The sequence below is a fragment of the Tigriopus californicus genome, chromosome 3 (genome assembly GCF_007210705.1).
Source record: "Tigriopus californicus strain San Diego chromosome 3, Tcal_SD_v2.1, whole genome shotgun sequence".
Taxonomy (NCBI): domain Eukaryota; kingdom Metazoa; phylum Arthropoda; class Copepoda; order Harpacticoida; family Harpacticidae; genus Tigriopus; species Tigriopus californicus.
This window is the reverse complement of record NC_081442.1, coordinates 1,564,727-1,589,654: the sequence shown is the minus strand read 5'-3', so window position 1 is coordinate 1,589,654 and position 24,928 is coordinate 1,564,727. Positions and strand designations below refer to the sequence as shown.

Genomic DNA, 24,928 nt, shown 5'->3' with positions numbered 1-24,928 from the left:
AGATAAATAATGAAAATACTAGATATGATCAACCAAAACAACAACACCCACACAAATATCTTCCCAATGACCATCCCTTTGGTCCCTAAAGATGAAGTAAACTCTACTATATCACTCTATATCACTAATTTTCGAAATCAATTGAAAGAGCAATTTGGAATTTTTAACCTTCTGCCAGTCATCAATCTTTTGGTCCATAAGGCATCTGAGGACATGTTCTCTATTTTCGCTCCCATCGTAGTCGTTGAATTTTTACCCACTTGGTCCTACTGAGAGTATCAGATAGTTTCGTGAGCGCACATTTTGAAATGCGGCTGGGTAAACAGTACAATGGATGGTCTCCTGGGAATTGATTACAAACCCGTTTATTGTACTGTTTAGCCAACCGAGTGGTCGGTCGTCCGACATCCAGCGTCTAGAAATCCAAGTCTTAACCTTCCCAAAACTGATGAAGAGGCTGGGAAAAGCCCTTGGGACAAGGCCTTCTCGGCACTTCTTTCAACACTCCTAAACATCAGAAATGGAAATCAAAACCGCTGAATCGTTTTCTTATGCCGTTGCAACAAAGAGAAGCTTTCCAAGCCTGGTCTTGGATTTTACGAGTGAGACGTCGAATGCCAATCTGACAACAACAATCATCGCCGACTTCCTTTTTGATGATCTGAAGCTAGAGAAGCATGAAGTAACGAAAGTGTCCAAGTTTCCCAGTCCTCCCTCAAGGTTGAATTGCTCAAGAAAGCTGTTTGCAAATGCACGAGGGAGGAAGTCATCGTTGCCACACGGTTTGGCATCCTCTATGGTGGGATTGAGTTGAAGTGTCATATTCGAGGCGGAAGAAAGAACTCCAACCTGCGCTTACTGAATGTCCCCGACATTCCAGTATAAGTTGATTAGAATAGCCAAAGCGAACTATTGGCAAAATTATTTGACATCAACTTCCGCAATTCTCATTGAATATGGAGAGATGCCAAACACATTTTAGGATATGGCAACAAAGGCAAACCTACTACAAAATTAACGTAGGGCAATGTGGAAATTTACGGGAAAATGAAATAGCAACAACTTTCAACGACTATTTGTCTACAATAGGGCAATGTTTAAATGATGGACTAACGGATGTTGTGGAGGATATTGATTATCTAGACCACATTAACAACCCTTCCAATGGACGGAAGCGCTATTTCAAAGCAATTTCTTCTGACGAGGTCCTTTGAATTATTGAAAAAATGGCACGTAAAGACAGCTCGGCTTAGATGGAATGTCAAACACTGTTTTCAAAGTGATAAAATATGGAGTTGTGGGCCCATTGGCGAAACTTGTAAACATTTCATTGATCACTGGTTTCATTCCAAAGGAATGGAAAATTACCAAGGTCCTTCCTCTCCACAAAACAGGAAAGATAGATGATACCTCAAACTATGGATCAATTAGTGCAAGTTTCGCGTCAGATTAACTGGTCTTGAATATCCGAATTGCATTGCTCTGGTCGTACACTTTGCGGTCTTTGGACAATAGAAATCAACCCGGGAGCTCCTAGGTCAACATTTTCGACAATAAGCTTCTCTTTGCAAATCAGCTATTTAGCTTGAAGGACCTCAGTTAGGGTTGTCAACTTGAGCAAAGGAAGGCAGTGCCGAGCAATCAAATAAATCAAAATAATAATAAAAAATATATTAACCTAAATAAAACTTGGCACTTTGGGGACATGGAATAGGCATGCTGAAGGCTGGAATGGACATAAGGGAGGTTGCCTAAACAGGTCCTGGCCAAATGGCACATGGCCCGCAAACTCACACGACTCCTATCGAAAAATTTGGGGCAATTGGTGGCCATCTGTTTCCCCCAACGGCAAATTCCCATTGTAGATTTCTGCCAGTCAATCTCCCCGCAATGAACTTCCCCAACAGCAAACGCCCCAAGGGGTGAACTCCCCCACAGCGCAACCCCACAGTGAACTTCCCCACAATGAACTTACCCACAATGGACTCCCCAACAACAAACTCCCCCACAGTGAAGTCCCCCACAGTGAAGTCCCCCACAGTGAAGTCCCCACAGTAAACTCCTCCACAGTGAACTCCCCCCCCAGTAAAACCTAAATGATGCATTTTAAAACAAGCACCAAATATAGCAAAAATGATATAATATCCTTTCAAACCAAATTATGTAACCATTTATTGAGCACCAACAATGTGATGTGATTTCAAAGGACTCATTGTTCACTGGAATTTTTTGCAAAATGTGTTTTACTTCAATTTGCAAGACTTCATAAAAATCATTAGTAACCTATCTGAACAATCTTTCTAGTTCATCAAATTTTCTGATAGTTCAAAGTGGATTTTTTTTCACTTGAAAACAAAGTTTCAATTTTTTTGTTATTTAATTCCAAGTCATTCACTGAGTAACACATTCATTGCAAATTTAAGGAAAATCTTTTCATAGGGTATTTTCACATCTTTGGGATGTGCTGACGATCTGAAAAAGAGGTTTGCTTATGGGGGAGTTCACTGTGGGGGAGTTCACTGTGGGGGAGTTCACTGTTGGGGAGTTCACTGTGGGGAGTTCATGTGGGGGAGTTCACTGTGGGGAGTTCACTGTGGGGGAGTTCACTGTGGGAAGTTCACTGTGGGGGAGTTCACTCCTTGGGGAGTTTGCTGTTGGGAGAGTTCAATGTGGGGGAGTTGACTGGCGGAAAACTACTGTGGAGTTTGCCGTTATGGGAAACAGATGGGAACCCTGGGGACTACCAACACTAACCAACCCAATATCTAAGTCAAAACGGCCGGAACTGAGATTGATCCCAGAACCTTGGAGAACCTGATGACTGGAATGCCAAAATGAGTAAATATCTAAATTAAGATGAAAGGGTGTTACATTCGTAAAACAGCGCTTTTGGGATGCACTGCATGTCCATATTATTCTCGAAAACAAAAGCTCAGTGTTCTTTACTCCGCTCAAATTATTTGTGTAAATTATCTCGTTTTAGTATAATGGCATTAATATGCTTGGTAATAAAAAAAATGAACACATTGATTCTGTACTTGCCTTTTTCAGTGCATATTTATTTGGCATTTATGGCAGTACTTTTTTTACAACTCTAATGACCTTGAAATGTGCCATTTCGCACTTTTTTTACATGTGTCATCAAAACATGAAAATAAACCAGTTTGAAACAAATTGTGCAACTAAGGTCACTTTATTGCACCACTTTTGTTATGCCGTAGATAAGTAATCAAGAATTATCTAGAATGACTCGTAAAAATCGAGTAATTAAAAATTGATTGAAGCTTTTCAGAAACACTGAAATATGGCCAAAAGGGTTCGAGTCAATAAGGCCTCGTTTTCAGGAGAACCATAATTGTTCGTTGGCACATAATGCCCGAAGTCATGCAAAGCATTATCGATCTCAATCTCAAGGTGGTCGTCTTCCATGGCCACCAGATCGCTATGGCCCAACGTCCGGGTGGTCTTTTTTCTCTGGCTCAATTTGCCTTTTTTTCTCTTCTTCTTGGGCCCCGGTCCAGATTGGGCGGGGCACTCGGCTTCGTCTGGCTTGTTCTTCATCATTTGCGCCTCATGGAGGAACTTCCTCTGAGCGTCACTAGCGTATTTCATGATCATATTATGCGACAAGCCCAAATGTCGGCACACGTGGCTAGCTGAACACGCCTCATACCAACACAGCGTGCATTTTTTCTGCCCAGGGGTTAATGTACTCTCCGTGACCAGTTCCATGAGCCGCATCCGTAAATGATTGGACAAATGTTCCCGCGCCCGTCCCGGACGGCAATCATTCAGACAATCCGGACACTTGACCGTGGGTTCGCCATTTTGCGGGTAAAACGAGTGCTTGCTATCCTTCGACCGCTTCCGAACCGCCCGAATTTTCACACTGGGCTTCTTCTGAACCGGGACCTGGATCGGGAGGTCCGGCTCCAGCGCATCAGGCAGGCCATGGCGGTTCTTTTTATGCCTTTTCAACGCGATCTTTAACGGGAATATAGCGTAGCATTCGTCGCACACAAAAACCCGTGGTTTGGGCCAGTCCTGGTCGGCTTTGACTTGAGGTGGGACGGGGACTGGGACGGGGGGTGGCTGGGAGGGGTGGCTGGGCACGGTCGATTGGACGGCCTGGGCGGAAAAGAACTCGTCATAATCGGCGATGGGCACGCACAGTTCCAAAAGCTGACAGATATCGCGGAAAGGGGCGTAATCACTCTGGGCTAGGCGGACCTGCCCCGTGTAGATGACCTCGATGACCATGTCCATGTGCTCTTTGAGCACGCCGGGCACGGAGATGTTCAGGTCCAGCGGGATGAGTTGTTGGCCTATCAAGAAGCGTTGCATCAACTCTGTGAAGAGCCGCGAGATGCCGGCGAAGATCATTTGATGGGCGAACACGCGCCCGTTGCTGCAATGGAACACCAGGTCCGTGGCTTGAGCCGAGCTTTGGCACCGCCGAAAGTCGGCCAACACGCCTTGGCTCTCCCAATCCAGCAGCATGGGGCCGGTCGACGGGTTCGCGGGTACGCGGGTTGGCGGGTTGGCGGGGTCAAGGCGTGGGTGGCTGAGGGGGTTGAGTGTCAATGTTGGGATTGAGAATATCCTGAAATCCTAGGAAAGTCAACTGGGATTCAGTGTCACTTGGGTTTGGCTCGAATTGGGTGGGATTGCGCAGGATGATTCATGGATCATGGTGACCTATGGTAAGATTTTAAATGCTATGGTTGAGGCCAGCTCCCGGTACCAGTCAACACTCTTGCCTGCCAAAGCCAGTCATGCACATTGGGCCCTTCAAATTAGTTTGAATGGAGCGGACCTTTTCTTCATAGTACCCTAAAAAGCAGGATCAGCCTCTCAAAACCGAATGGTACCCGCCGACCACTGGATTTTGGCCTAAATGTCCCCATAGCCAAGGGCATAGGTCAGGCCAGGAGGCAGGGCAAATATTGTTCTTATCTCTTTTAATGAACTCTATGACTATTGACTAATCGAGGCGTCCAAGCGTTTGTTATTTATCAGTATTCATTGATGTATCATGTTAGCTTTCTCATCCCTCAAGTCACAAGTGGAAGACCTATGTATAGCGTGAAAGCCCAAATGAAAAAGGGGGTTTATAAACATATTTTTCTAAGTTTCGTACAAAATTTGCATCATTAAGTTGCAAATGTGTCGCTGTCCTGACCTTCTCTCAAGGGTAAAAAATTCAAATTCTATGAGCTTTTTAGATTTTTTCATTATTCATTGTCATCATTGATAAACTGGTTTTGAGAATATTTCCCTTAGCACTAAATCCCGTTTTATCCCTGATCATTTGCTTTAACTAAATCAGTTTCAGAAGGAGAGAGGCTATTGTGTTTTGCTTTTCAAATTGCGTGACAAGAGCAAGAGTAGGGTGCTAAGCCAATGAACATAAATGACAGAATAATAGCCCCCTTACGCTGCACGAAATCTGTTTTAAGTTCGGTACTTCAGAGGGCGCTATATCTTTCAGCCTGTGGCAAATAAATGGCCGATTGGGCCAATTCCTTTTTATTTAATGATAATGCGTAGGTGTTATTTTTGGCTAATTCTATCAAAATCTTATTTATGATTAATGCCCCGGGCCATATAATGTCAGGAAAAGAAATTTATTTAGCAATCTACCGTGCCTCTTCCCGTTTACTTTGGGCCGTGTGACGTTGCAAATAAGGGCCCCTATACGATGAAGCATTTTGAGATGAAAAAGGTCAATTTTAAAATGGCTGAAAAAAAAACCCTTTGAGTTTTCCGGAAATATGGACAAAAAAACACCTGGTTGCCTAAAGACGCCTCAATATGGCGACCTTATATTGATTCTATTTCCGCGTCTCCCTGATAATGATACTAAAATTCAACATTTACAAAGTAGCCCGTTGTTCATCAGATGTGGAGACACTGTTGACGACAGCTAGGCTTAGTTGGATAAACGTTATTCTCCACCGATTAGTTGGCGAAGCTTATTTTTAAATTTGTGGCAAAATGTTAAAAGCTTTAGATAGAGACTTTCAGGGTTATCAATATCGTGTTAGGTTAGGTTGGGTTAGGTTAGGTAAGGTTAGATTAGGTTAGGCTAAGATTTAAAAAAGTAGCACCGCCAACTAATCGGTGGAGAATAACGTTTACCGAGACCGATCGGCATGTTTCATTCATGAAGGGCCACCATATCAATCCAAACCATGCTCCAGAGTTAGTCACTAGAAGATCAAAACGCAACAAGATCTGAAGTCCAACAACAACATGAGTATGCGGGTTCAAATCGATCAGGAGGGCGTGTCCATTCTGGCCAAGTCTGTCGCAGTCTCCGAGTCCGATGGCATGAGCACGTTGATTGCGGGTTTGAAACAGATCCAGAGTGAGGTGAACGTTCAACTGACGACTCTCGTGGAGCGAGAACGCAGCCAATCCCCTCACGTGGAGCCCCTGGAGGATCAGCTCGAGGATCTGGACCAAGACCACGAGGACAGCTCGGACCAAGAGGAGAAGAGTTCGCCAGGACATGTAGCCAAGCGACTTAAATGCTGATGACTGCCTTGGATTGAGGCAAAGTTACATTTCAATCCGTGACATGAGGCAGCAAGAGGCCATTTTTTACTACAAGGTGAATGAAATGACTAGAGCGGCCTCAATAAGAAAAAAACGCTCGAGGGTTGAGTGATCGAAAATTGTTGGCTTTGATCGATCAAAGTTTACCTTTCAAAGGTTGATTACGAGGCCCTACGGTTTAGTAATGTACTCAAAATATTTTCTGCTGCCATAGGTTTTAAAATAGATAAAAATTGTTTAATAAGGTACAAATTTAGGCCATGAATGAAGTGTTTGTCTGTAGATCTATTATGAATTTAATATCACGTTACTCCCACTTTCAGCGCACCCGGTAGTGGCGATCATCTCAAAATGGGCAAGTGGAGTCGCAATCTGTACGAGAAGACGGATTACCCGGACACGTACACCCCGGACGATTGCTTCTTGGCTGCCATTCATCGCAATAAGAACTTGAATAAATATACTCTTCATGAGAGTGTGGCGTGTGCCTCTCAAGTGACCTTACAATTCAGCTCCGTGATCCTCTTCTACTCGGGCTACATCTACCTCAAGCAAGGCTGGATCAGCAGCTTCAACTTACTCAAGTTGGATCTGATCTTGGCCCTCATGGCCTACCTGATCGCCGGCACATCCAGCTCCTTGTTCGGAGACTTCCGCCATCTAATCATCTTTGTGACCTTTGGCTACGGTCTAACGCCCGTTCTCTTCAAGCTCACAGACACGATCAGTACGGACACTATTCATACAATGAGTTGGATCATGTTGTTCCTTCATCTCTTGCTCCATAACTACAGTGTCAAGGCATATGATACCAAACCCATGTCTTTGAATGCCTCGCTATTTAGTGCCGTGTGTCTAGCCTCGAGATTGGACTCCAGTTGGGATGCCTTTGTGTTGCTTTCGGTGGCGGTGGTTCTCTTCGTCTTGTTCCCAATGGCGAGAGTCCGATTGGACCAGGCGTTGGGATTGGCCTTTGTCGCCGAATCCGTGGTAGTGGGCGTGTGTTTCTCCATTTCGTGTGGGTTCGGTTTAGGCGTGGCTTGCGCTATGGTGTTTGTGAATATTATTGCGCCTATGCTGTTTGTTAAATGGCAATCGTACAAAGAGACCATTCATGGCCCTTGGGACGAGGCTGTACCATTGATGTGATGTGATTTAAATTGCGTAATAAGAACAATGTATTTCATATGATTTTTCGGTACAAAAAAAAAAGGTGTGATGTTACACGTGAATGGGTATTAAAATCAAATATAGAACTATGGCGCAAGGCGCCCAAAAACAAGGGTGAGAGAACATGAAATTTCGTCTCGGTCATCACACAAAGTCTTCATCACAATTATCTTGTTTCAACGTGTCTTGGCAAAGCAGGATGTCCATTTTTCTTCCTTTCACCCACTCCCACGTGTGGTAATTATAACCCTTCTTTTATCACAAGTGAAGAACTGGTGTGGCCCTGAAAGATCAATTATTATTGATAAAAAAAAATAAGAAATCAAACTAACAACATCCGTCTATAATTCACCGTGGATCTCGACTCTGACTTTCTCGTCTAGAGGGCGTTGTGCGAGTAGGTGATGCGAACGAAGTGGAGGTCGAAGAATGGCGGATCTTCACTTGCATGGCATCCATCTGTTGACGTTGCTTCTGTAACTCGACATCTTTGTTGTAGTTCAACTTACTCAGTTCTTCGATCCTAGGGAATAATTTTTTTTTAATATTAAGTTTTGACCGGTGGAAGGGTGACTTTACTTCGAGACTTACTTTGCTCGCAATTCCCGGATATCCATGGAATTGTCCATCCAAGGGATGGGTGTGGAAGCAGCCGTGCTGACCCTACTTGAGGATTCTTTCTGTCTCTCGTATTGCCTAAGAGCATTGGATAGCTTCAACTGAAGAGTGTCTCGCTCTTCCAATAACTGAAAAGAGGCCAAGTTCATCAAACACACAGACACACACATATTGCTGATTTTAGTACAGATACATATACGTATGTACTATCATTTCGCACAACCACCTTAACCCAAGGGAAGGAGTAGGAATGTAATTACGAAGTACTTACTAGTACCGCCGCCCGGTTAATAACCACCATGATAAAGAAGGCACTAATTATATCACCAAACTAGCTGTCATTCCAACAACTCCGTAGAGCGCGTCTCTCTCACCTTGGTGACTTCGAGTGTGAGCTCTTCCACTCTTAGTTGGAGAGCACCCACGGATCGCCAAGCTTGTTCTTGCTTGGACTTCAAGACGTGTGGAGAATCATCCTCGTCCTCGTAATCCTCCACCTGGCTGGAGTCCGACAACTGTTGCTTCCAGTTGGCCATCTGGGATGTAAGGTGGCGATTCTCGCGGACAGACTTGTCCAAATCCTGCTTGAGTCGGTCGTTCTCGGAGGCGAGAACCGTCGAGGAGCTGTCAAAGATTTGACTCACTTCAGGACTGTAGGAGGATCGCTTTCTTTCCGGAGTACTGGGGACCAATGAGGACACCTCCAAGGAGGACGGAGTCACTCCACCCGAGAGTCTCAGTTTTAACCGCTCGTTTTCCTCTTCCAGGGCTTGGTTGACCTGATCCTTTAACTGGAGGTCCTGCTCCATTTGCTTCAACAGTATCTGTTCGAAGCCATTACCCGCACCCGGTTGACCCGTCTGCTCTTGCTGCTGCTGTTGTTGCTGCTGTTGTTGCTGTTGTTGTTGCTGCTGTTGGAGGTGTTCATAAGCGTTTTGTTGTTGCTGGATGTACGTTCGCAAGGATTGGATCTCACTCTGAAGGTTCTGGTTAAGTTCTTGGAATGCGGCGTAATCCTGCACAGATGAGGCCTCGGTGGTTTTGCCGGTCATCTTTTCGCTCTCCAACGCTTCCAGTCGCAATTTGAGGCTTTCGTTCTCAACCTCCACGTTCTGGAGGAGCTCCTTTTCTTGGCTCAGCTGATCGATCCTCTCGCTCAAATGATCTTTTTCTGCCGTTAGCGTCTTCACGAGATTGTTCATGTCGTTCAACTCTACCTGGAGTTGACTGCACTTGCTCTCCATCTGACTGAAATTGTTACGGAGAATGTTGATCCGAATGTTCAGGCGCTGATTCTCCTCTGCAACGCCGGAAGAGCTCTTCTCCTCATTTTGCCCACGCTCTGCCAATTTCGATTGTACCTCTTGGAGTTGAAGTTGAGTTGCATTGCGATTATCTATGGCTTCTTTGGCCTCCAATTTCAGATTCTCCATATTGGACAATTGGCTTTGAAGATCGAGGATCTTGGCTTCCAAGTCGGTCTTCTGGGTTTCTAAGGTGGCGATTCGCTGATCCTTTTCGCTCGAAATGACAAGTAAGGCCTCGAGTCGAGTCTTTTCGCTCTCCAAGAACGTGAGCTTCTCATCTTTGACTGAAGTACTGGCCTGAAGTTCTTGAAGCTCGACGAGATTGGCTTGAAGGGCGAGTTGATCGGCGTCCTTGCCTTGAGAGGTCTCTTGCAAGGCCTGCAGGTCGGCAGTGGCCTTGTTGTAGGCCTCTGTGTATTGTTCAAGGCTCTGTTGAAGCTCGACCATGGTTTGATTCTGCGTCTCAGCCCAAACCTGCCATTGTTCAATGGCAGTTTGATATTGGGACACATCGTTGACTTCCTTGAAGGCCTGGAATTCTGTCTTCAAGGCCTCTTCGCGTTCTTGAGCCTCTTGCCAGTTCTTCTCCATGGCTTCAAGTACATGTTTCTCCACCATGTCAGGCTTGGGACGGGATGCTTGAGATTGTTCCAACTCTTCCAACGAGTTTTTGAGGCGGTTTTCCATTTCGGTCTTTTCCAAGATCAAGGCATTGTAGGCATCCAAGTCAACCTTATTGGCATTCAAGGCCACACTTTGCTCGTTCAAGGAATCAACCATTTGGTTGAGGCTCTGGATCTGAAGTCTCAAGGTCGAGTTCTCCTGTTCCATTTGCTCTACTGAACCATGTGCCTCTTTGACTTTGACTTCAAACTCGCTCACTTGAGCCAACAGAGAGCTCTTGTCACTTTGCACTCCGTTCAACTCGTCTTGGAGTTTCTGGATGGCGTTAAGATTGGAGTCCTTGATGTGCTCTAATTTCTTGCGCTCATCAAGCGCGTGTGCGAGTTCTTGGTTCAAGCGATCCCGTTGAGTTGTCAACTCTTCAACTTGGACCTTGGCCTCCTCAAAGAGCACCAAATCCACCGCGTCGGAACCTCGTTCAAGTTCATCCTTCTCGGATCGAAGAGCCTCGTTCGACTGGTTGAGCTCCAGGATTTCTTGATCAAGATCGGACTTTTCGCATTGGAGACGGTCAATGGTCTCCTTGAGGTCCTTCACCTCCAACTCAGTGGTTCTTAGTCGGGACTTGACCTTCTCCAATTCCTCATTGGCGTCTCCTTTGGACAACATTTGGCTCTTCATTGATTCCAATTCACTTGTAGTCGCATTATATGCGTCGGTGTAATATTTCAGACTCTCTTGAAGTTGGCCTTGTTCTTGACCTTGACTCTCGGCCCATGCTTGCCAATCGGCGATGGCTTGTTGATATTCCGTCAACTGGGCTTGGTATTGGGCCAACATTTCCCCATGGTTCTCTTCTCTGGGCCCATCCTCAATGGGCCCAGAGGTCTCGGTTCCAACCGAAGCGGTTTGGACGCGCTCAGGAGAGGCATGATGGCTTGAATTCGGATCCGGGGCGAAGAAGTTGGCGGCAGACTCTGGTCGAGAGAGATCTTGCGTGGGTGTGGCAAGGGCACTGGAGGGCTGCTGGGAAACGGGCGGAGCTGAGAAGTAGTTCGAGGCAGAGGTCACTTCGGATTGACTGAAATAGCTTGATGGATTGTTGGATGGTTGGAAATATGACACGGTGGGCGGTGGGGGGGGTTCTTGCTTGAAGGCATCGGCCACGGCTGGTTGAATCTCACTTTCCTGGGGGGCTGAGGGAATTTGCTCGAAAAAGTGGGCCTCGTTTCCTGGAACGTTTTCATCGCCAAAAAGCAAGCCTGCATGAACTGGTTGCATCAAAGGTTGAGAAACCTCTGGTTGAGGATCCGGATGGGGAGCCTCTGGGAATGGTTGATGGTGCGGCAAAGGCGGTGGATCAGAATGCTCAAAGTATTGACTGGCTAAAGAGTTGTTGTCAGCCTCTGGGGGTGGCTGTTGCTGGAAAAAATCAAAGTGCGGCTGAGCATTAGCACCACTTGCATCTTGGTTCTGGAAGAAATCGCTCGCATTTTGAGCCAAAGCCGGCTCTCTGTCAAACCATCCATGATCTTGCGAGGATGGAGGTTGGTCTTGCGAGACCAAATCGAATTGATCTTGACTGGTCTGCATGATGTCCGGTTGACGAATGGACGGTTGATGGAACGGCGTCACATCGGGTTGTAGGCGTTGGTAGGTCACATCCGGCGGGGGTCGATTAGACTCGGCCAGATCCAGGCCTTGTTGGGGTTGGGGTGGCTCACCCTCGGCTCTGGCTTGAGCAGCCTCCAATTGGCGTTGCAAGCTTGCAATCAAGTCGTCCCGCTGGGTGAGTTGGTGCTGAATCAGGTCCAACTCGTGCTCTTTACTCCGAAGGGAGGTGTTCACTTCACGAAGACTCTCTTCCAACTGAGCCAGATGCTGCTCTTTCTGCTGCTGTGATGCGTCCGTTTGTGATGACGTGGAGGACGAGGGCGCTTGAGCCTTTCTCATCTGATCGTGCATGTTTCTCACGTTCTCCAGATGTTTGCGTTCTTGCTCCTGGGAATGGGCCACATCATCCCGAAGGGTGTGGATTTGGGATTGAAGATTCGCGTTTTCGGCTCGCAATTCCTCAATGAGCTCTTCGTGGGAGGCTTTCTCATTCTCCAGATCCGTGCAAGTGGTGGCACTTTCCAACTCTTTCTCTTGGATTAATCTCTGGAGATTGGAAATCTGATCCTCGAGGTTTTGGGTCAAGTTGGAATTCTGTTCCTCAGACTCGGCTTGAAGTTTCTCCTCTTGAACTTTGGAGAGAGAGAAGTTCAAGTTCTCCAACTCTTGTTGCAATAGCTCAATTTGCTTCTCTCGCTCGTCCATGTCTTTGGTGAGTTCATCATTGCGCACAGATAGTGTTCCAAACGTGGACTCGAGCTCTTCATTGCGATGCTTCAAGCCACTCAACTCGGCTTCATGCGAGTTCATGAGAACTTGGAGCTCTTCAATCTGGCTCTCGAGGTCACTCTTGTGTTCACTACTCTCTTTGACCTTGATTTTCAGGTCACTTCGTTCATTTTCCACACTTTCCAGGTGCTCATTCACGTTCTGCAGCTCCGTTTCGGCCAATTGGAGATCGTCTCGCAACTTGGAGCTCTCACTTTGGAGCTCTTCTTTATACTCCTCCAACGATTGGATCTTTTCCTGAGCGGTCTCCAGCTCGGTTTTGACCTTCTTCAGAGGTCGGAGCTTCTCCAGTTCTTGGTAGGACTCCTCGAGCTCAATCTGAAGGCTTTGTTGCTCATTCGAGAGCTCTTCAATGCGTTGCTTGTAGTCCTCGATCATGCTGTCCGTGATGACCATTTTCTCCTTGCAATCTGTGGCCGACAATTGCGAGTTCAGCAACTCTGCCACTCTCGTCTCAGTCTCGCTGATGATCTTCTCCATGGCCTTTTCTTTGGCCGCGAGTTTCTCATTCATCACACGGATCTCTTCTTCAGCGCTTTCCTTCACGTCCACAGATGACCGCATACTCTCCTCCATGGCCGTCATCTTTAGTCGCATTTCCTTGAGGTCTCTCTCAAGGAACTCGATTTGAGCCTCTTTCTCCATCATCTTGCTCTGCCAATCAACCACCTTGGGCACGGATTCACTTTCACTCGCTCGCTCGTATCGATTAGGAGGGGTCGCTTCCCTGTCCTCAGAAGAGCCTCTCAAGCCGTCATCATCAGTCAGCTTGAGATTGTCTCCCAGATTCTCGGATTCGCCCCATCCTCCTCCCCAACTGTCATCCCCCCAACCGTCTTCGATGTCGGCCTCAATTTCAGGCTTCAATGCCCCGCTGGTGGAGGATAATGTACCCAAGCTCTGAGGTTGTTCCGTGGACACGTGGACGGCAATCGCTTCCTCTTTGACCTCGGGGGTCTTAACGCGTGTAGGTTCGTCCTGGTCCTCGGGTATTTCCACTGGGTCATCTTCCCAACCGCCCCAGCCATCATCGTTCTCGGAGAAGCCTCCAAAGCCTTCCTCTTGATCTTCTGGATCTTCTGGATCTTCTGGAGCGGATTGTTGAATTCCTTTCACTTGAGACTCGGATGAGCTCTCCAGGTTCAGCGTCTCGGTCACAGGTTCTTCATCTTCGTCAAAATTGGAATCTTCCCAGCCTTCACTGGGTGTAGGAACGAATCCCTGCGCGGCTGCAGAGGCTGCGATGGAGATGTTCTGGATGACGGAAATCTTCCTCTCTGTTTCCTCCTTGCTCTCGTCGTCCTCATCCAACTCACCCGGCTCTCCCACATCAACCTGACTACTCTCCTCATCCCATCCGTCGTTACTCCAACCTTCCTCATCTTCAAAGCCTCCTTTACGAGAATTGTTCTCGTCATCTTGAATGGTTGAGCCGGCTTCAGCTTGGACACTGGAGGTTTCCGGGTCGAAGGAGCCTCTCAAATTGGGTTCCTCTTCCTCTTCTTCCCTCAAAAGGGGACTGTCTAGCATTTGGGAGACCAAATGGGATTGGCGGATGGCGCCAATCTCCTTTTTGGCGTCTTCTAAGGCGGAGCTAAGTCTTACCCGTTCTTTTTGGAGCTCGGTGATTTCGTCGCGGAGCACCACTTGATTCTCGTAGATCTTGGTTCGTTCTTGTCGGAGCATGTCGTTGGCTTCTCGGAGTTTCAGAACTTCTTCTCTCGACACTTGGGCTTCTAGTTGGCCTTGCAGAGCCTGGATATCTTGGCCAAGCTTCGCATTGGACTCTTCGGATCCTTGGAGGCCTTCTTTCAGATACGTGCATTCCATCTTCAGGGCCTCAAGCTCGTCCTTGTGGGGATCCCTTTCCATGGTAGCCATGCGAGCTTCCACTTCAGCTTGGGCGGCTAGTGATGCCGTCAATTTCTGGTCTTTCTCCATGGCTTCGGTTTGCCACTTCTCAATCTCTTCATCCTTGGCCTGGACCGTGCTCTCAAGATCACTTAGTCGGCCCTTCAGGGCTACCAATTCCTCTTCGTGACCTTCATTGACCCCTTTAAGCTCCGTCATGTCACTCTGCACTTGTTCCAAAACGGACTTGACCTCGACTACTTCATGGTTCTTCTTCTGGAGTTGCTCATCCAGTTGTTTGCACTTCACGATCAACTTCTTGGCCTTGTCGGTCAAGGCCGCGTATCTGGTCTTCAGGGTGTCCCGCTCTTTGATCACATCCTTGTTCTCAACCCCCTTTCCACCCAATAACGCGTCATAGTTTTCCTGGAGCGACTTTTGGAGCACATTCAACTTGTCGTTCCTCTCCTTGAGAGTCTTGATCTCGTCCACTTGGTCGGTGATCTCCATTTCCAGCACTTTGATCCGACCATGGAGCACTTGATCGGCTTCACTCTGGCTATCCTCTTTGGCCATCATTTGCTCCGAGAGGGCGTTTAATTGTTCGTACAGGGCCATCTTCTCACTCTCGGAGGTACTGAGACGCTCTTGCACCTCCTCCAGTTCTTGTTTGACCTTCAACAAGTCTTCATCACGCTCAAGGAGCTTATCATTGGCTTGCTTTAGGAGCTCGGACTTCTCGGCCATGCCGCTTTGAAGCGAGGTGAACTCCTTGATGTTGCTTTCGGATCCACATCGACTAGAAATAGCAGACGGAGGCGACGACGTCCTTTGAGCGTACTCTTGTTTCAAGGCCGATTCACTGGCCAGTTCCTCCAGCTCTTGGATCTTGGCAATCGAGTCTTGAAGGCGGTCCTCTTGCACGGAGATCTGCGTGGTCAAATGGTGTCGCTCGTGCTTGAACGAGCTCAGTTTCTCCGTCAAGGATGAGATCTCCTCGCGGTAGTTTTGGACATCTAAAATGCCCGAAAGAGAAAAAAAAAACAAAGTCAATGCTAACCCCGAAATATCATATATGTATATATATGATATAGCAAACGTTTGATTGATCAAACTCACCCAAGTGAAGTTGTTGGACTTGCTCCTGGTATTTAGTGAGTTTATCCACTTTGGCCTCCAATTGCTGGTTGACCTCGTCCTTTTCTTGGAGGAGTTCGTTGACACGTTCGATCCCACTGGATTCGGCCAATTGATCTTCCATGTCGTTGATGCGCTCTTGGTAGTTACGGATGAGCTTCTCCTTGGCCGCAATGTTCACTTTGGTCTCCTTCAGAGTGTCCTTCAGGTCGTCAATCACGGCAGTTTGAGAGGCAATCTCTTCGCTATGGTTTTGAAGGTCTAAAAATAGCAAAAAAAAAAAAATCAAGATTATTAACTTGTCGTTCAAAATAATTATGGGTATGGCAGAACGAACCGAGGTGGAGTTGGAGCACTTGCTCCTTGACATCTTCGTACTCGGTGACTTTGTTCTCCAGGGTTTGGATGGTTTGGTCCTTACTTTCGATGACTTGCTCCAATTCCAAGATCTTGGAGTCGATGCCTTCGCTTTCGCTCAAAGCTTCCTTCAAATTGCATAGTTGGTCTTTCAGATCTGAAATCAGCTCGCTCTTGGAGAGAATCTCTTCGTCCCGCTCGGATAATTCTATATGAAAAGGAAAATGAATTAATGCAGATGCAATTCACGATCTTGTTTTCAGAAATGGGAATGGTGAGAGTGAATGAATATAGTACCTTTCTCAAGTTTGAGCCGGATATGTTCGTCATGATCTTTTTGGCTCCGGTCGTTTAGTGTGTCTTCGAGCTTGGATACTTGATCTTCCAAAGTCGAGATCTTTTCGCTCTTGGATAAGATATCGTTGTCTCGATCAGATATGTCTATGGAGAAATAAAGAATAGTAGAAAACACCCTAATCATTCCTTCCAAATCGAAGTTGTGGTAACTAACCTTGTTTCAGGTTCAGTTGATCAGCTTCAATCTCTGCCAGTAAGGCCAGTTTCTCTTGAAGGCCATGGAGCATGTCCTTCGATTCGGTCAAGTTGGCAGACAGTTTTTCGTTGTCAAGTAGCACGTCACTCAGTTCTCGGTGTTTTTCAGCCAATTCGGATTGAATTCGAGCGCCCTCTCGCGCCAAGTTTTCCGCCTCAACTCGATAGTTGTGAGCCAGCTCGGATTGAGCTTCCACATTGGCATTGGATGAGGTCAGTTCTTGTTGGAGGGATTGGATCTTGTGCTCCAGTTCGTCGATATTCAGCTCGTTCAATTTGGTCAAGACGTCTTGTTTGGCCACTTGTTCCTCTTGAAGGCGCGTGTTCACTTGGTTGAGGTTGGTTCGCAGCTCTTCTACGAGCTGATCCTTCTCGGCAAACTTGCCGAAGGATTCGGCAATCTCGATATTCTTGGCGAGCAAGAGCTTCTCCAGCTCTTTTAAGGCCACTTCGTTATGTTCGAGCTTATCACATTTCTCTATCAATTCCACTTCGTTCTGTTTGAATTGCTCTTTGAGTTCTGAATGAATTTGCTGGAGTGAGCTGTGTTCGCCTTGAAGGCTGGCCAATTTCTCCTCCAAGGCCTTGATGGGCGTGCCTTGGTCCTTCAATTGTCCTTCAAGCCTTTGGAGCTTGAGCTCGTATTCTTGTCGATCCTCGATCCATTTGTCTTTTTCTTCCTCCAATTCCAAGGCTCGCATCTCCAGAGAGACCATGGTTTTGGATCGGTCTTCATCAGTCGACAAAAGCTTGGAAATCTGGCTGGATTTGGCATTGATCTCTTCATCCCGCTTGAGCAGAACTGAAATGTCGACATGTAAACACGTAAAGTTGTTACATAGGCCAGTAAATGCAATAATGAATTTATACACAAATAATAAAAAAACCGAGTGTTCCATCAACATTGCAGACCAGCATACGGATTTTGGCTTAGAGCGTTGCATACTGAAAACTAGCCATTCATTAACTGATCTTCTTCAATTGCGACAGATTCGTCATTGGACCATTGTTAACGCTACCAAGAGACCAAAAATCAGAAAAGAGGGAACAAAAAGAAGAATTATAATTTTTCATTTGATTGGAATTGTTCGCGGTTTTTAAAGCCTACAAAAAAAAAACAAGAAAAAAAAATGAATAAAAATGTGCAGTTACAGTGAAATCGAAATAAAAAAAATATTGATAAAAAACGGAAAATATTTTTTTTTCTTTCAATTTCTTGACAGGTCGTAACTTTTCAATTAATTTTCTTGATTAAGTCTCCGGATGAATTTCAACATCATTAATTTTTCTATGATTGTTTGAGGAGAAAAGCGCACACGGCATTTGTAAAAAAAAAATCGATACATTTCCCCTCAACAGGTTACTATGTCCGGATTCAGCATCTTGGTTTCGTATTTTAAGTGAAGTACTTTACAAAGCAAAAGATGGATTCCAATGAAAATGGAGGTTATATCAGGATGATTTCTACTACCGAAGTTCTTCAAACGAGATTTGACTCTATTCAAAACATGAACGATTTTCAATCTCATTTTTCGCTTAGCATTTCATCGCCATGAACCTTATCCAAAACACGCAAGTCCGAGTCACTCAATTTTTCTCAAGCCTATCTCAGTTCTAGCAGGCATCTCTAGAAGGCATCTCAAGTATACCGTGGTTCAAGGAGGGAGAATGAGAAGAGAAGAGTGGTTGTAAAGCCTCTTCAGTCAGACTCGGGCTTAAGGTCCCAGAACAGCTGTTGGCCACTGAGACCGTGCTCGGCTTAATGGATGACGAACACCAAGATGAAGGCGAGGATTCCAAACAACTGGATCGCCTTCGTCCCCGATGTGGGAGGTTGTTATTCCGTGAGAAGAACGCCAGATTGTATTCATACAAAAGCTTGGCACTGTCGGAAAAGAATCCGGAGACGAGCTCCCGACTATTATTGAGGTATGGTTCATAGTCCTTGAACGGATACTCGAAAGTCCGGAGACGTTTGGGGGGTTGGTCCACTTCGAGCACTTCAAAGGCCAAAGCCCGTTTCCGACGACGATGCTTCACTTCTTTGAACTTGAAAGTCAATTCTTTGGCTTCGATGGACGAGTATTCATACGGAGAGGCGTGACCGTTCATCACGGATCACGGATCACGCTGTAGAGTGTTGTTAAGTTTGAGACGATGGAATGACAGGTCGATCACGAGACATTGGATTTATTGATTGAGTATCACAATATTGATGGCTTCATGCCGGATGATTCAGTGTGTATTTTGTGAACTAGCTGCTTGATTGAGAGCTTCAGTGGAGAATTTCTCTCTGCCCTTCCTTCCTTGGCCATTCATACTTCTGTGTACACTCACTCACTCACTCACTTATCGAGCCTTGAAGAGTAGTAGAACTGCAGAAGTTAGTACCCAAGTCTTTGCTTGCGTGGAAAGACGGACGAGCTGCGCTTGCGGCACAGTACACATGTTCCAGCTGTGACCATCTTCGCTGTGTGTCTAGTACCAATGTCCGGAAAAGAACTCCTGCGAATGGTTGAAATTGGAGCCTGTATTTTGACGTGAATGATAGCTGTTAATCTTGACGTTTTTCAGAGCGAGATGAGATTCGATGACCTGTTAGCACCCGACATATGTATGTGTTAAGATATTTGTCATGAAGGTCGTCGTCGTGTTTGAGAACAGTTGTTTTGCTCTTGGAGAACTTGGTAACGACGGAAAGGAAAAGTTGTGCTCGAATGATCGTCGAGATAGGCCACGTTGCTTAAACAGACATGCCGTCAACCAAAGAAAGGCAATCTATTCAAACTATAATATATAAGTGTTGTGTTCTCCAGATCAACGAAAAGCCGAATCACACGAAGTACGCATATTTCCGATGTGGTTTTATTAATAGGCATGCATCAACCACAACAAGGTTGGCAACCAAGCTGCCGGATCAAAAAAAAGCCTTAAAAATTGAAGGAGCGAACACCAAGATTTTTTCAATCGAAAAAGTGCTAGTTCCGATGAATATGACCTACATCGGTAAATGAATCATGAAAAATGAAGCTTTAATAAACTATCCAAAAGAGAAGAAACACGAACCGTTGTAACCTATCATTTTACCATTCACAATCGTTTTTCTCTATGAGTGGATCACATACTTGAACGTATCAAATTGTACACATAAAGAGATAAAGCACAAATGTGTATCACACCTGGTTTGATGAATGATGAATGGTTTTTTTTTTATCAATCACTAACAAATTTTGTTCATTTCTACAGATTCCATTTTTTGAGCATCAGATAAAAGAAATTAATTTTATATAACGACTAAAAAAGCTCTAGCTAATAATGGCTCATAGGGGAGGGAGGTAACTATTTTCAATCCACAAATTTCAGCATTAACCCAATCTAAAACAGAACCATTAACGATTTTAAATTCAATCACATCCTACCTTTTTCGCAGTACTCTTTTTCGGCCTTCAAATCGGCAAAGATTTGCACTTGATCGTTGAGGGACTCGGTCAGTTCTTGTATCTGGCTTTCCAACTGGGGGATCCGTTTCTGCACATCAGCACCTAAACCAAAGCAAGTCGAACATGGATACATTGAACTCTTTCCACACTGCCAAAATCCCGGTACATACCATTTTCTTCTTCGTAATCCACTAATTTCAATTGCAAGGCACCCTTTTCCTCCTCGACCTCGGCCAACTGATTTTGAAGATCGAATACCTTCTGTCCGAATTCGACGTCCGAGGCCAATTCGCACAACTCTTCAATGTACTTTTGATTCTTCTCGTCTCGATCCTAGTACCATTGACAATCAAAATGAAGAAAATACATTGATTTTTTGTGTCAGGGGAGAAACATCAACGAGGGTTAATCTGACCTCTGTGGCGTTGCGAAGTTGCTTCTCGAGCTTTTCCACGGTGTCGTTGAGGTCAGCCTTGTTTTCCACGAGACGATCAAGAGCCTCCTTGTGATCCTTCTTGACCTGGTTCATGTTGCTCTGAAGGCCCACGACCTTTTCTTGAAGTGTGGCGTTCCTGGCGCTCAAGTCGAAACGAGCCTTTTCCAGGTGATCGACATTCTCTTCCAGGCTCTAAAATAAGGCTAGATTCAATTAGGACTAGGAATCATCTGTGGGGGTGGAGTATTCAGGAAAGACAGTATGTGTATACTTCAAGTAATTAAGATGAGAACCTGGAGGGGCAGGTAGGTAAGACAGTAGTGACTAGATTGACATGAATTTGTCCATTTTTTTCACGGAAAAAAAAACGAAGGGGCCATTTCAGTTGAAATGGAATTGCAGGATTGATATTGACTGTGGACGTGGTTTTTTTTTTTAGGCAAACTCGTCAGCTTTGGATAGGATTAACTCTGAGCCTCTTTTCTTAACATCTGCTGTAGATCGTAACAAATAATGGCAAGTTACTTCTATAACATTTAATTTGCAGAGTGGTTTCTCCCAGAGTTATATTACAAAAAGTGTTTTTCTAAATTTCCAGTCCGATCCAATTTCTGGGGAAAAGAAGCTTTTGCTTATCCAGAATCTGAGGCGTATACATTCAAGGAAATGCTAAACAAATCATTCCTGAAATTAATAGATAAATCTTTTGATCTTGCATAGAATGATGTTACGGGCGAAATGAAATTTTCCTTTCCGTTGTGGGTTCATATCTATGACTAGTCCATATTTCTAGAAGTCCGTGCATTGTAGCATGTATCTCTCTTGTAACGGCGCCCCACGGTAAAATAGCGAGGGGGAATTTGGGGTATGGGGTGGGGGGTGGGATGTACATATTCAAAAGCCTTGACAATTACTTACACTTAAAATAATATTTTTAACGTCTTCCTTGATCAACCAGTTCACCATAATAACGAGCTATTTTTGGTTGCGGATCGCTCGCTCAATTTATAAGCAAAGCCATTCACACGTGTGCCATTCCAAACATACTTGACCAGAGAACCAGCCCTGCGTCAAACTATAAAGCCATTTAATTCATTCTATCTAGCAGGAAATATTTGCTCGGACACCTAGTATATACGAACTTGATATTAATGCATCGCAAAGAGCATCACATTACATGCAACGGGCAACATTACTTTCTGTTTGGATAAACTTTTTCCAGATCCTATTGGTTTGTGGTGGAAGGGTGTGAGTCAAAACTCGCTGAAAATTAGTACGTTTCAAAACGTTTCAAACAGATGGTTGAGGGCTTAAGGGATTCGAGTTTGGCAACACATATAAGCTTAGGCTTAGTGTCTCCTATATTCCCGTGCGTTTCTGACCCTGACATTCGAGATCTGAGAAAAATTAGGTAGTTCTAGAGGGCTAGTTTTTCAACGGGTTTTTCTAGCCACGACATTCGGGGACTGAGTTATTCCTCGAGCTGTAACAATGCCAGATTGCAATTCCTCTATTCGTATCCCTTAATGTACATACGCTGGCCACTGAATGTAAGGCTGTTCAGGGGTTGGGTTCAACAAGTTGTCCCTGTCTGATTTAATCGCTCCTAATCAAATATCATGAAAGGATTAAAACGTACTGAATAGACGAATTATAACATTTTCATGTTAATGGCAGTGGGGATTACATTCCTTGTAGCGCGCGGTTAGAAAAGCCCGTGGAAAAAGGAACCAACAATCTAAATATCCTCCTCTAAATAAATGCTTGTGTGAGTTGGCATGGTTGGCAGGGGTGTTAACTCTTCTTCTATGACGCTCTATAATCTAGATCCCGGATCCTGCACACCCACTGACCTGAACTTTCTGCGTTTTGGCCTCGAGGTCGACTTTCAGGAGCGAGTTGGTCTTCTTCCACTCGAGTTCTTGCTCGGCAAACTTCCGCTGCATGTCCTTCATGGCCACACGCGTGTCCTCCAATTGCTCCAAGGTGGACTGACCTTGAGCCGTCAGGTCGGCGGACATCAAGGCCACGGCCTGCGTCCGCACCCGCACCAGTTCAGACTGAGCGCGTAGGTTCTCCTCCAGTTCCAAGACTTGCCGTTCAAGGTCAATATTCTTCTCGTGGAGCTCGAGGATCTTCTCGTCCTTGTCCGTGAAGCCCCGACTGAAGCTTTCGAAGGCCCCACCCGCCGTGGAGTCGAAGCTGGAACCCAAAGGGGGCGAGTTTTGGCCCCCTGGACTTTGCTGGCCCGGACTCATGATGAACGGACTGCCGGGCGGACTCTCACGATAGCTGGCGATCGAGTATTGGTCCTCTTTCATGCGCCGAATCATTTTGTCGCGGTCTTCGATATCGCGTTGGAGCTCTTGCACAAAGTGCTCCAAGTCTTTCAAACGCTCCGTGTCCTCGGACTCTTTCATCCTAAAAGACATGACAAAACATTGGTCAACGAGAGCATGACCGGGGGTAGCACATCTGTGAGTACTTAGGGACTCGACTCGATCCTATTTTTCAAATAAAAGAGCTCAAATGCTTGGGGTTCTGGGTCGGGTTGGACTGAACTAAGACGGCTATTCTACCCTCAGTTCAATGATGTTCGCTTTGGGATGGCTCCATGGGATCCGACACACCCTTAAGGGCAAGCCACCCCGTGGGTCATCTCTCGACTCGATCTTCTTCTCTTGGGAACTTTTGGCAGTTTGCGACAATTACCTGGCTTCCTCTAGCTGCTTCTTCAAGAGGCGAATCTTGCCCGTGCCCACGGTGGGTGGCGGGGCCGCCGTCGTGCTCTCCGAGCTAGCCCCGGCCCCCATCACGGGTATGGGACTGGCGGTGGACAGCGGGCGATGTCGGATCTGGGCCAAGCGGGCCGCATAATCCTGCACTTGGCGTTCTTTGTGACTCAATTTGTCCTGATTGGACTTGAGCACGCCCTTCAATTGACCCAAGAGTTGCTCCTGTTGCAGGAATTGGTCCTTCAAATCGTCCAATTCCATATCGCCGCCCAGCCCCCAACCCGACCCTTCAGGATTGGGCGTGGCATAGGCGGCCAAAGGCGGCGACGAGCCGCTCAAGTCCTCTTCGCTCAAGATTTCCATGACCTCGGTGGGTTCGGATGAATCCGAGGCAGGACCCGAAGTCGGGGGCCCTTCCGAGCTCCCGCCGGACCCACTACCCGGCCACCACATTATGCCACCCCCGGGTCCAAGCCAGGTTCCGCCCGGGCCTGACCTTGAAACACAATCGGTCGGACAGTGAGAAGAGGCCTTAAAGGTCCGTCATCCGTCAATCCCAGTTGGTCCGCAGATGGACGGGGCTTAGCGTTGGTCTACGGTAGAATAAGTCAGGGGTGGTTGAGGCGTGGCCCAAGGGGGATTCGTGTGGGGCATGGAAACACAGGCCCTGATCTCATGGACTGACTCACTGACTGACTTGATCTAGACGATTGAGACTACTCAAATGTCTCTCTCTGCATAGTTGCCAAATTGGCCATTGGCCCACGGAGCCCCAAAACCTGGCACTGACCACGAAGAGTGGCCATCCTGGACATGGGGACAAGAATGCCCCTAACTATTTTGGCCATTTTCTAGCTCGTCCAATCCTTTGGGCTTTTAGGGGTTTTAGGGGTGTCCAGGCTAGATTACAAACTTCTATACCTGGGTCTACGTATACCCTGGGACCGGGGCATTTTGGAGCTAACACTGCTATAAACCAGACCATGGATTCCTTTGCAGCCATTGGATAGATAATGGGCTGATTTGAAGGCCACGGCCAACGACATGTGCTCCTAATTTCCGAGAAATAGGTCTTTCAGAGATGATAGTGTTTTTAATTCGTTTCGTTGCATAAATCTTGTCATCTGGGCTAGAAGATCTCTAAAGCCATCCAACCAAAGTTTCTTTTTTAATGGCTTAAAGGGCTACAAACATGATAATATTTGTGGGGGTATTTCATTAAAACTTCATAAGGCCTTTTGACCACCGTGTGAACGCTTTCATAGGAGAAAAATACCAATTTTGGCTAATATTGTGGACTTATTGAATATTCTTTGATTATTTGCAATTCCTTTTTCATTTGGACAATGGAGCCAATGATTTTGAGTCAAAAAGAAAGCTTAGATTGAGGTCTTTTCACCCTCCTAAATCAAGCACAACTGGGCAACTATGGAATGAAATCTCTCTTCCGAAAATCTTATGGTAAAGTAGAATCCCGCTATAGTGAACCTCATTATAGCGAGAAAAACTTATGCCAACGAACCTTATAAATGCTACTTAAAGCGTACCCCGTAATAAAGAACATTTTCAAATCTCAGAACCTGGCAATAGAGAAAATTCTAAATTACATTCCTATCCCTCAATACTTATTAGATGTAAAAGGGTGCCACAAAAATGCCACATTAGTAGAAAATTGCCCTCCTGAAAAGAAAGATGCCACGTAGGAAATTAGTTGCTATTTTGCTCAAAAGTGGCACT

General features: G+C 45.9%; 3 protein-coding genes across 3 annotated transcripts; 1 reads left to right on the top strand and 2 right to left on the bottom strand.

Moving 5' to 3' along the window:
* Positions 1 to 3,382: 3,382 nt before the first annotated feature.
* Positions 3,383 to 4,906, bottom strand: LOC131878612 (uncharacterized; the record flags this gene model as incomplete). Its single annotated transcript, XM_059224668.1, is given in 1 exon segment — positions 3,383 to 4,906. A coding segment is annotated over 1 exon segment (1,118 nt), but the record flags the coding sequence as incomplete, so codon positions are not given.
* Positions 4,907 to 6,473: 1,567 nt separating this feature from the next.
* On the top strand, positions 6,474 to 7,747 carry LOC131878621 (phosphatidylinositol N-acetylglucosaminyltransferase subunit C-like). Its single transcript, XM_059224681.1, has 2 exons — positions 6,474 to 6,616; positions 6,885 to 7,747. Exon 2 carries the CDS (start codon positions 6,913 to 6,915, stop codon positions 7,708 to 7,710), a length of 798 nt encoding a protein of 265 aa, XP_059080664.1. The 5' UTR covers positions 6,474 to 6,616; positions 6,885 to 6,912; the 3' UTR covers positions 7,711 to 7,747.
* Positions 7,722 to 23,829, bottom strand: LOC131878062 (protein lava lamp-like). Its single transcript, XM_059223964.1, has 14 exons — positions 23,169 to 23,829; positions 22,310 to 22,877; positions 20,436 to 20,648; positions 20,191 to 20,353; positions 20,000 to 20,122; positions 18,230 to 18,700; positions 16,540 to 17,382; positions 16,326 to 16,469; positions 16,009 to 16,236; positions 15,654 to 15,932; positions 8,724 to 15,550; positions 8,323 to 8,477; positions 8,084 to 8,254; positions 7,722 to 8,014 (listed from the first exon to the last, which is right to left on the bottom strand). The coding sequence occupies exons 1-14, from the start codon at positions 23,642 to 23,644 to the stop codon at positions 7,990 to 7,992; spliced, it is 10,686 nt and encodes a 3,561-aa protein (XP_059079947.1). The 5' UTR covers positions 23,645 to 23,829; the 3' UTR covers positions 7,722 to 7,989.
* Positions 23,830 to 24,928: the final 1,099 nt, after the last annotated feature.

What these genes read in the sequence shown, in the direction of transcription:
- LOC131878621 (XM_059224681.1), top strand. Translation starts at nt 6,913, where the DNA reads ATGGGCAAGTGGAGTCGCAATCTGTACGAGAAGACGGATTACCCGGAC.
- LOC131878062 (XM_059223964.1), bottom strand. Translation starts at nt 23,644, where the DNA reads ATGTGGTGGCCGGGTAGTGGGTCCGGCGGGAGCTCGGAAGGGCCCCCG. An exon ending in AAAAGAGTACTGCGAAAAAG is followed by an intron (nt 18,701 to 19,999) that starts GTAGGATGTGAT and finishes AGCGTGATCCGT; the next exon opens with GATCCGTGATGAACGGTCAC. An exon ending in TTCTCCCTCCTTGAACCACG is followed by an intron (nt 17,383 to 18,229) that starts GTATACTTGAGA and finishes TCGACATTTCAG; the next exon opens with TTCTGCTCAAGCGGGATGAA.